Source organism: Diabrotica virgifera, chromosome 8 (genome assembly GCF_917563875.1).
Source record: "Diabrotica virgifera virgifera chromosome 8, PGI_DIABVI_V3a".
Taxonomy (NCBI): Eukaryota; Metazoa; Arthropoda; class Insecta; order Coleoptera; family Chrysomelidae; genus Diabrotica; species Diabrotica virgifera.
This window is the reverse complement of record NC_065450.1, coordinates 55,149,844-55,162,195: the sequence shown is the minus strand read 5'-3', so window position 1 is coordinate 55,162,195 and position 12,352 is coordinate 55,149,844. Positions and strand designations below refer to the sequence as shown.

Genomic DNA, 12,352 nt, shown 5'->3' with positions numbered 1-12,352 from the left:
TTCAGTATACCATTACTTTTAATATAGGAATGTATGCAAAATGCATTTTTTATCAAATTCAGTAATACTAAATTTGCTAAGGAAAATTAATATTGACGTTACGAATTTGTATAGTCACGAACTGTCGCCGTTACGAACTGTTGCCGCTCCGTTACGAATTATTAACCGTTACCATTTATCGGGTTACGAACTATCGTGTTCCGAAATGTAATGGAACCTAATAATAATTTATATTAGGTATGTAAGTTTTCAAGCCTCGAAAATGTATAGGTTTGTTCCAACTCGATACAAAACCGTTCTTGAACTGTTACGAGTATGCGTAGTAACAAAAAATGTGTTACTGCACATAATTATTCCTTATTGCGCATGCGCGTAACGATTCAAGAACGGTTTTGTATCGAGTTGGAAGAAACCTCATATTTTCGCATTATCAGATTTTAAATCGCTTTTAACTCAAAAACTATCAACTTTTGACAAAGATAACAACAGATCTTTTTTGTTTAAAACGACAGAAAACTTAAAAAAAAATAGGAGAAGAAATTCTGGGAGCAAAACAGGTAGAATAGTTGCTTGTTTGAATCTTTTTAAAAAAAATGTTTAAATAATTTCTGATTTACATGAACACCCTTCATATTTGTTAAGGGGGGACATATTTGAACAGGAATCCGCAAAGAAATTTTACGGAGGCGGCTTCACAACATTGACTATAAGTCCGGGTTATTCGTTTCAATTTCTGCATATGCGTATTTAATTGTGACCCTCTTGGTAATTTATTGCCGACTAGATTGGTTTGTGTAGCCGGGTCCAGCGAGTCGAATTCTACTTTTATAACCATTAATTAAATCCACGAATGTGATAGTTAACTTTTTATGTCGTTGGCACATGCTCCTAGCCGCCTCTTTAGGACACCGACCGGCGACGGCGACGGCGACCTGACAGACGTGTTTGCGAGTTAATTTTAGGAGGAATATAATTACAATGTGGAATATTCTCTTTAAATTTCAATTATTTTTTTTTATTTCAATTACATAAGTATTAGTGATGTAACGAATATTCGTATTCGCATTCGCATTCGCGAATATCCGCATCTTTTTGCATATTCGCATTCGCGTTCGCATTCGCAAAATTTGTGCGAATGTTTTTCGAATATGAATATCAGAGAAAAAATAATTTGAAAATAATGTTAGATTAATAAAATCAAAATCTATTCTCTTTCTCATCTTTTTTTATTAAATAACTTAAACCTCGTATAATCAGATTATCAGCCTTGACGTGGCTTAGTATTTGGTATAATGTAATAAAGCTTAAGATTCAGATTGATTTACACTAAATATCAATTAACTTCTCATTATAAATTTAGAAAACATTTCAAAAATAGAAACAAATTTAAAAAAAAACTGAACATTCGCATTCGCATCCGCATTCGCGAATGTCGTTATTAGATATTCGCATTCGCATTCGTATTCGCGAATGTTCAAAAAACGACATTCGTTACATCACTAATAAGTATCCTTATCGTTGTTAGTTATTATGTTTAAAATCTCCAAAAATATATCTTCTTTTTCTTCATGTACCATCATCTCATAACTATCTTAATTTTATTCACAGCCACCCTAAAAAATAGATCCCAAAATGGTTTATACTTATTCTTCTTTACCGTCTGTTTACTAAATGTCTAACTCCAAATGATAAACTTATCAATGACTAATAAAATTGATTGACAGTAAGATTGAAGGAAAACGAGGTCCCAGTAGATGCCAGATTTCATCGCTTAGAAATATCAGAGACTGCACCGGCCTTGATTCAACATATTTATTTAGAGCCGCATATATGACAGAGACAGATTTGATAGTGTAGTCGCTAACCTTCACTAAAGGAGAAGGCAGCACAAGAAGAAGATCCTCATCGTAAAAGCTTTTAGATGGTTTAGTAGAGTCCACGTCTCTATCACTTAAAGAAAGGTCGACCCATATAATATGTTGTTAGCTTTAATGTTGGTTGCAAGTCAAAATGTAAATCACAGAAAATTCAACGTAGTTCTATGAAGTTATTTCTACCTTTAGCTATTCTGGTATAGACATATTATATGTTTCTGAGCTTATTTACAGTTATCCATTATTATATGTGCTTATATTATACTATGTGCAGCTCTCCTAATTATACTTCTTCATAAGTTTCTATCTTGGTTGGTCATACCAATATCAGTTCTCTTTACCGATATGTTCTGCCTAAGCGTCCCTCTTACCAGTCTCCCTTTGGTACTCCGCTCCTTTTTTTTTCAGGAACCGGCAGATCAGTTATTCTTCGTAATCCATTCGTTGTTCTACTTTTTTCCTACCTTTAACTGCCCAAAATTAACTTCTGCACATTATAAATGGTGTTATAGCAGTTATATAGAATTTCTATTCAGCTTAATTGGAATTTTTCTGTCACACAACATACCACTCACTTCCTTTAACTTCATCCATCCAACTCTAATTTTACTGTATGCATATTTATCTATTTTCCCATTACTTTGTAATACCGATCCTAGGTAGGTACTTAAAACTAGTACTTTTCACAATCATTTTACCATCCAAAGATATCAATTTAGTTGTAACTCCATATTTTAACAACCATTTCAAATGCTTTGGTTTTGCGTACTAAGTGTTAAACCTTTTTCAAAAGAGGATGAAGTATTTTTAATGGGAAATAAGCCACAATTTTACCAAAAAAATGAATTTTATTTTTTTTGGTAAAATTGTGGCTTATTTCCCATTGAAAATACTTCATTATAAAAATGCCACAAGGAAATAGCTTCAGAACAACATCAAAAGAGGACGGCTCAACTGTTCCACTTTTGTTCTATGTCGCCTTCACTATTGCGTACTAACACTACATCATCAGCATACTCAGTCTTGGTGCAATCCTACTTTCATATGAAATATATCAATCTCCACCACACCTACTCTAACACTAGTTGTTACTTCCTCATACATGTCTCTCACAATATTTACATATTCCCCGAGGACTCATTTTTTATTATTTCTGTCTTTCCTAATGCTCTCCAAACTTCCGTAGGAGTATCATCTGTTCCAACTGCTTTTTCGTTCTCTATTTTTTGAAATGCTTGAACCACTTTCTCGATTGTTATTTTTTTAACCATTGCTATTATTGCTTCCGTTAACTCAACTGGTTTTATGTCATTTAATAAATTGTTCATTTAATAAACTGTCAAAGTACTTTTTCCATCCCTCTTTGTCTACGTTTGGCTATTTTATATATCTGTGTTTCTCCTTCCGTGGATAGATTTGTATACGCTTCTGCTTTTGCTATTGCTACTTTTTCTTCCTTTTTAACAGTTTTGTTTTGAAGATTTGTGTCCGACCTGTTATATTGCCACTGTTTATATAATTTTCTTTTTTTTATTTTTTCTTGATCTTTGTTTGACCAACATCAGATCTCTTTATTCTTAAACTTCCTTCCTTAACTTTTTCTAAGTATTATAGCAGTATCTCTAATGCCCCTAGCCATCTTACTCCAAATTGTATTAGTACTTCCTTTCATGTTTCAACACATTGTTTCTACTATTTTTGTCCTGAATAGATCTTCTGTCTCTTGAATATAAAGAATATAAAGAATTCCTTTCTCCGAATGTAAAGAATATATATTTACACCGTTCTTAGGCATCAACGTCCTTCGGTAGGGATCTATGGAGGAGTATCACCAAGCCGCAAGCCCTTATCCCTTGCCGTATCGCTCCTCCATAGGCCGATCCGATGCCAGTTTATTGCAAACCAAGTCGATTGTAAAGAATATATTATATGTAAAGCATAAAAAACATATTAAGCCAAATGCAAAGCATTACTTTATTACCAAAATTTACTAGCCACAGTTAGAGTCAAAATTACGATATATTTTGACTGATTTTACCCTATTTATGTTTATTTAACTGAATATTATTATACTTATACGTATGTTTTTCTAGCTTCTTAAAGTATTTAATATTAAAATTTTCCATTTTCAGTATCACCAACAGAACACAGTCCAGTTCTGAACCTGTCAAAAAGCGGTGGTGGTAGTGCTGGTTCGCTGGGAGACAATGACCATTCCGGGAGCGAGGCAGATGGTCCTGATGTTCCTCCTTCGCCGCGATCGCCCAGATCCGCTGTTGAAGATGAAGACGATGAAAATATATCCGAGCCCGATGATGATGATGATAAAGATCAAGGTAAATTTTATTCTAAACAATATATAAATAAATAAATATAACTATTCTAGATATATGTGTATGTATAGCGTTAACAGGCCTTTTTAGGCTCATTGCTGGATGGATAATTTCCATCATTTTCTCTTCTTAGCTGTCACCTTCCAATCTCTAATTCCCATTTCTCTGACATCTTCCATCACTACATCTATCTATTTCTTTCGTAGCCTTCCTCTCTTTTGTTGCCCTCAGTTACTCTCCAACCAATATTCTTGACGATATATTACCTTGCATTCTTTCTAGATAAGCTAACCATTTTAGCCTACGTTTTTTCACTACTTTTCTTTTTGGAAAGTTAGCTAACTTCCGCTTCTACATTATTTCGTCCTTTCTATTTTTAGTCTACTACTTTTTCACCGAACATTCTGCGAAGTGTCTTTCTTTCTCATGCTTTCAATCTGTTCGATATGTATCTGTCTACTTTTCTTCGATTTCTCTTGCTATATGTCCTGCATATTTTAATTTAAATTTTGTGATAGCTTCGAAAACCTCTTTTTGTGTTTTCTTAAGATTTCTTCTTTTCTCATATGATCCCTTAAGCTTACATTTATCATAAGTCTCTCAATAGCTTTTGAGTTGTTCTAAATCTATTGAGAGATTGATTAGTACCTAAGTGTCATGGTCTTCAATCCATACATCATGACAGGAAGGATACATGTGTCAAAAAATTTTCGCTTTAAATTAACTGGAATTTTTGGATCTTTTATAATAAAGTCTTTTATAATCAAGCCATTCTTATTCTTCTAGTTATTTCTGCAGTTTGATTTTATTTGATTTGTTTTATTTTATATCCCAAGTACACATATTCTTCTACATATTCAATCTTCCTATCGTCAAGAATGATATCTACTTCTTCAGCTAACATTCGTTTTCTCAGTACTCATTCTTAGTTCTATTCTCTCCGATGCTTTCTTTAGGTCTGTTAACATTTATTGTAACTCATATGCACAAGTGCTAATTACAACAATATCCTTTGCAAATCGCAAGTGTGGAGATGAATGTTAATACCTTTTTGGCCTCAATTAAATTTTTTTATTATCCTCCAAAGCAAGTGTAACCAAGACGATATCTGTCTTCTTGTGTGACTCCTCTACTAATTTTTATTGCATTAGTTTCTACGATTTTAGTTATTTTATCTTTAAATGTTGCTTTCCTGTAAATGTTTTTAAGAGCTTGTATATTGGGAGTCTGTCCTGACGTTATCTAATGCATAAAAGATTGCCCATTGTTCTATGGAATCGAAAGCTTTTTTTAAGTCAACAAATACCAACTGGAGTGGAATTTTATATTCCGTGCATTTTCTGAGTGTGTGTGTTGATTGAAGATAATCAATTGTACTGTGTCCTTTGGAGCCTCGGATAAACTTCTATTTTTAAACAAAAAATATTAAATGAGACATTTTGAGAATTTAACATCCAAAAAGAAGTAATTCAAATGGACCGTTTCTTTGTTCCTTCCTACTCTGCATTTTAATAGACTTTTATCGCAAAATGGGATATCCTGTTACGGTTTTGTCGAAGCACGAGTTAAATTACCTCCGTTATATAATATATCGAATTGCCCTTTGATAATAAGACTCCGCTCCGAAGTATTTGCTTTAAGATTGACGAAAAAGGGTTTACTGTTTCTGCGAAATTCCAATGATCGAAATAAGAATAAAGTATTTGGTGTTGTGTTATGCACAAGACTAGAAAAGGTTTATAAATTGTTTACAGTTACAAGAGATATAGGTATTTGTAAAATGAAGATCTGTAGAAATGCAATACATATTTTTAGGAAATTGTTTTACAATCATTGGACATAACTTTTATAGCTGGGTGATTTGTCTATTTATGTCAGGCGTGGCAAAGCTCCTTGATAGTTTTTTTAAAGCCAATCGAGTCATTTTTCAAAATTTGAAATTTTTCAGGAAGTTCAATTAATTACGTATTAAAAAAGTATTCAAGAAATACTTTAAAGGTTTTTTAGCGGAATTATATCCATTAAAAACATACAAATAAAAGTACAAAATAATCGTATTACTCGTTTTAAATATTAAAAATTACACATTTTTATTTTACTTCTTTCAATAATTCTTTAAAATTCGGTGAATAATTGGCGACAGCACTTCTCAGTAATTTCTTCGGATTCTTGTTAGTTAATACTGATCGGTGTTTGGATCTACAGACCGTACTGGACCGTATGAGAACTGCGAGCATAAGGTATAAAGTACAGCCTAGACCTCAACATTATTAACTCCAACTTTATGGTTATTAGCCCCGTAGATCCAGGAGCGTTAATGGCAACAAATGAAGAGGTCACTGAGTCGATAGATTCAGCTGTCTCCGAACCACCCTTAATTCACAATGGGATCATGCTCAAGAAGTCAGGTCCAGAATCGTAATTGCCTGGTGTACATTTTCCAAGATGAGAGCCTTACTGGGCTGCAGTGACTTGTTTAGAGACTAAGATGTGAATGGTAAGACGCTATGTTCTGCTGGTGCTACTATTCAGAGTGGAAGCCTAGACACTGACGAAAGCTAAAAGAAGATCCAAGCCTTCGAGATGTAGATCTACAAGAAGATATTGAAGATATGTGGTCCATGTCATCAACGTTGAGGTCCTAGAGCGCATGAGAAATGAAAAATAAGTGGTCTACTCAGTGAAACAACGTAAGCTTGGTCGTGATACTATTTTGATCGCGTAATGCGAAATATTCAACTCACCAGGCAACACCAAGTATTTTAAGAAAAGAGACTGGGATGCCGGTATATCTCGTGACAAAAAAACCCCGACAATAATGGTTTGAAATTACCTCCGCTGGACTGTTTCGAAGAGCGGTCAATGATACGATTGTCTTCTTCTTCTTTAAGTACCGTGCCCAAATTTTTAGGCGTTGGTAGCTTCCATAACCATTTGCCGATATCGTTCTCGATCTTGGGCGGCATGTAACAATTGATCTGCTGATAAGCCAGTCCATTGACGAAGGTTTCGGAGCCATGAATATTTCTTCCGATCAATTCCTCTTTTTCCGTCGATCTTTCCATTGAGTATTAACTGCAGCATCCTGTATCTGCTACCTCTCATTATATGCCCCAGACATTCAAGTTTTCTTTTTTTATCATCTTGGTTAAATCACCTTCGCCTTGACCTATACTGTTTAAGACTTCTCTGTTTGAAATGCGTTGAACCCAAGATATTCTGAGCATTCTACGATACGACCACATCTCAAAGGCTTCAAATTTGTTCATGATGTTAACCTTCATGATCCAGGTTTCATATCCATAATAGTAATACAGGACACACATAACATTTTAGGAACTTGACTTGATTATTAGTTGTAAGTTCAGCTGAGAGTGGCTCAGAATAGATCTAAGTTTCATAAATGCTCCTCTTGCAATTTCTATACGAGTTTTAATTTCTTCATCCGGATTTAGTGTCTCGTTTACCCAACATCCTAGGTATTTAAAATGGTTAACTTTTGTTATTGGTTCATCACTGACAATTAGTTACATAGGGCCGACGTCTTGTTTACTAACCACAAGTAACTTTGTCTTTGTTGCATTTATGTTAAGTCCGTTATTGGAGCATTCTCTAATGACTCGATATATATAAGGAATTGAAGATCTTCGATATTTTCAGCCATGATCGCGGTGTCGTCTGCATATCTGATGTTGTTAATAATTTCCCCTCCCCCCCGATTCGAACTCCACATTGTCCTTCCAAGGCTTCATTAAAAATTATTTCTGAGTATACGTTAAACAAAGTTGGGGATAACACACAACCCTGTCTGACACCTCTTTGAATGCAAATTGTGTGTTTCTTTGCCGTCTACCAGAATAGAAGCTTCTTGATTCCAATATAGATGTTGTAAAAGTCTCAGATCTTTATCATCTATTCCAATCATTTCTAGATATTCAAACAACCTATCATGTTGAACTCTATCAAACGCCTTCTCAAAATCTATAAAGCAGACGTAAATTGGTTTCTGTACTTGCCATGATCGTTGAAGTAATGTTAACATTGAGAACAAAGCTTCCCTTGTTCTCAATCCTTCTCTGAAACCGAATTGTTTGTTTTCCATTGTCTCTTCACATCTCTGCTTGATTCTATTAAGAATTATCTTAAGAAGTAGCTTGAGAGAGTGGCTCATGAGACTAATTACTCTAAAATCTTTATATGATGATATATTAGGTTTTTTTGTGAGTGGAATAAATGTAGACTCTAACCATATCTGTGGCATTGTCTTGATGATTCCCAATATCCGGATCCGATAAGCCAACTAAGGAAGAGAAGACAATTGTTTTTATTTGAACAAGATGGAGCGCTTCTCCACTATTATCAACAGGTTGGAAATTTTTTTGAATATGACTTTTCCAAATGGATCGATTGGACGTAGAAGATTCATAGAATCGCCTGCTCGTGCTTTGGACTTTGGTCCATTACATTTTTGTCTTTTGGGTTATCATGATCTGAAAGAATATTGATGAATTTAAACTAATAAATGGAGAAGTCTTGGAAAGAGTGACTTACGAATTTAATATTAGAACATTTAAAGAAAGTTTTTAAAATATTATCATTCTTATTGGTCTTAGTAAATTTTACCTATTTTTTAATTGTAAATTCATTTTATTTCATATTTTATTTTACTTCATATTTATTAGACTTGTTTAGCAGAAATTAGTTTTGCATTCATTACCAGTAAATATGCTCCTAGCGTAACTCAACGTTCATTAGATAACTGCGTGCAAAGATGTCCACGTTAACGATGAAAACAACAAGATATACGCGAGGTTAATTTGTTTGTTTAACTCATGGGAAAAATGAATAAGGGAATGTTAATGTGGCTCAAAGGCCACACCAAAGAGATAGATGGCTTGCTGACATGCTCTTATGATGACTTACTTTGATTTTGAGATTGCTAAGGCCGTACATTTATGTATATTGGCTCCCCCGGGTAGAGATAATGGTCTCTACGTTTGTACCATTCTTGATTAATTACTACTTTTATGAATATAAACCAACGAGTGTCAGCCTTTTAGAAATAGTTATAGCTTTTTATTTGTATAAAGAAATATTCGGAATCATTTAAGCTGTTGTAATAATAGTATGAGACACACGTGACCAAAATGCTATTTGTGTTTTATGTATAACTTCATGTTTAAATTGTATCTAAGTTAATTATAAAGAGAAAAACGGATCAAAGCACGAAGCACGAAAAATTGGAAACCTGCGCCATATCCTGAGAGGGGAAAAATACGCAATCCCTCAACTAATCATCCAAGAAGAGATTGAGGGCAAGAGAGGAGTAGGTCGTAAAAAAATGTCGTGGCTGCGAAATATAAAGAACTGGACAGGCATAACTAATACTGGCGAACTTTTGCATGCCACAAAAGACAGACATCTGACCGATAATTCACCAACGCAGTATAGATAAGAAGAAGAAGAAAAACGAACCTCATAAATGTACTTGGGTTTCTAGTCAAACTGTTCGTAGAACTAAAAATGTTATAGCAAATATTTCAATGATTTTCATGATTTTCTCTTTTTCTTTTTTATTTCTTTCTTTCTTTTCTTTCTCTTGTACGGAATGGAAGCGTGGACGTTAAAGTCTGTGACTTGAAGTCTGAGTTTATTGCACTTTCAAAAATTCAGGATCCAAAAAATGCGAAGAATAACGTACGCTAAGCCTCATGAGTTATCTCATGTTTCTAAAATTGTTTCTAAAGAAAATCCATAAGAGAACTTACAAACTGTAAGAAAGTCCACTTTCTCCCAACCAGTTTGGCTTCATAAACGCTGTTGGTACGAAAGAGACTTTGTTCTCAGTACAGATTTTATTCCAGAGACGTCAATTTTCCACGGATACGTATGTCTAGTTGATTACGAGAAAGTATTTGATCAAGTACAGCCCTCTATACTACAAAACAGCGATTAACAACCAAGATCTAAAAATAATTAGAAACCTTTACTGGATTCAAACGCATAGTTGGTAAATCTCAAAGTTGAACCGGCTAAACATCAGATATGCAGATGACACGTAAAACAGTATTTGCGTAAAACCTATAAGACCTACAATTACTTCTGATCTAAATCACGTATTACAGTTAACAATAGTGACTCAATATAAACGTAAAGAAAACAAAGCTTATGATAATTAGCAAGAAAAATATAACGAACGGTCAACTCTACATCAGTCAAACCCCAGTAGAAAGAGTGACACACAACAACTACCTCGGCACCACAATAGGATGAACTATACTAAATTTACAATCAAGATGCAGTAGAAATATACAAACAGAAACAGAAACAGAACAGAAATATATACATTTTAAATCCCAAATCATGATTTACAAAGATTATACATTGTAAATTATGATTTAGGAGTGCCCCTAGTAGCATTTAACGTGTCTTGGTTTGTTTATTTCTACTGCATCTTGATTGTAAATTTAGTATAAGTACTAAGAGATCAGAGCGCGCATCGAAAAATCTAGATCGGCCTTCAAACGGATAGGGGCCTTCTTGGACCCTATCCACAACCAAGAGCCACAACCTCTCTCCTGGTATAAAAGTAAGAATACTGTGATAAAGACTTTGAATGAAGGTTTGTGAAGAAGATTAAAAACATATGAGATGTGTCTTTATCAGAGAATACTGATGATCCCGTGGACTATCCGGGTCATAAATTAGAAGGTCTTCAGAAGAATGAAGAGGGACTCAGAGGTACTGAGGGTTCCCAAGAAGAATCCAGATATACCCAAAATGCAGATACATAGTAAAATACATCACGTGAGAAAAGCATTCTGCCGAAGCAGATATACGTGCATTAGAGGTGTGTGTAAAAAGTGTTTTCTGAAAACTAAACAAATATTCTTTCTTGCTTTCTCCCCTTCCTTATACCCTTTCAGGTGTTGGATTTGGGTTTAGTTTAGCTACATATTCACTAATCTCTTCCATTCTTTTCTGTCTTGTGCTATTAGTTTCATTTCTTCAAGCGTTTTCTGTTTAATTTTTCCCCCATCTACTATTTGCTGTATCCATTTTTCCTCGGTCTGCCTTTTTTCTTTTTTGTAATATTCCTTGTTTCGTGAATTTTCCTTGTTAGTCTACTAGGTTTCATTCTCATTAAATGTCCATATTAATGTATAAACAAAAATATGAGCTTATAAAGTTACAACAACACTACAACGTTGAGCAATTGTTTGTAAAATGATTGTTTTTATATGCCCTTGAGTAATACTCTCTACAATATAGTGAATAACTAAATAATTACCTCACTATGACTAATGAAATCCTAATGATATGGCAATCATCATTTCAATATATATCGAAATCATTTCTTTTCTATCAAAAAGGGAGGGCATTTAAGTACGCAGCGATAAATTAAAACCAAAGATGTTTTTCTCAAAGTGTCAGAGCAAGAATTATTAATGATCCGTGAAGTGTATCTGACCCCACAGAACATTAGTCTCCTACAAATTAAAAGAGATTTTCTAATCAATCCGTTCAAAGTTGAAATCAATGATTTTGTTTTGAAGCGACGGATATGAATTGCTGAAAAAGATGGCAGAAAACAAGAATTTTCCTATTAAGATAATTGCGTATAGGTTCATTGTTAGAGTGATGGTACGGGTACAATAATTGAAAAGTTAGGATTAAAAAATCTTACAAGTTTATTTAAAAACATCATTGTTCTTCTTTTTCTTATTCTTCTTCTTCTTCTTCTTCTTCTTCTTATATTAGGCCTCTTGGCCTGTTCTTAACCGATTATGAGCTTTTATTCGTAGCTGTGATGTTGACTGCCAGCTATCTTGCCACCTTTTAAAGGGTCTTCCTATTGATCTCTTGCCTATTGGCTTCGAATCCCTGGCTATACGGGCTATTCTCTCGCTGTTTATTCTCGTCACATGCTGATTCCACTATTGTCTTCTCTGTCTTCCCCACCGTACTATGTCTTTGTATGTTACAGAGATCTCTTATTCTGTCGTTCGGTATTCTGTCTCTCAGTGTTTTCCCCGTTATTGACCTCAGCGTTCTCATTTCTGATGTTCTCAGTATCCTCTTGGTTTCTGCTGTGTCACATCTTGTTTCTATCGCGTACGTCATGATCGGTCTTACACATGATTT

At 34.3% G+C, this 12,352-nt stretch overlaps 1 protein-coding gene across 2 annotated transcripts in view; it reads left to right on the top strand.

Annotated features, from left to right (window-relative positions):
* Nucleotides 1–12,352, top strand: part of LOC114330076 (dachshund homolog 2) — a 1,215,300-nt gene that overhangs the window by 575,173 nt on the left and 627,775 nt on the right. For both annotated transcript variants that reach the window (XM_050657910.1, XM_050657909.1), the window contains exon 6: nucleotides 4,007–4,210. In XM_050657910.1, the coding sequence (XP_050513867.1) occupies nucleotides 4,007–4,210 (204 nt within the window). The remainder of the gene's footprint in view (nucleotides 1–4,006; nucleotides 4,211–12,352) is intronic.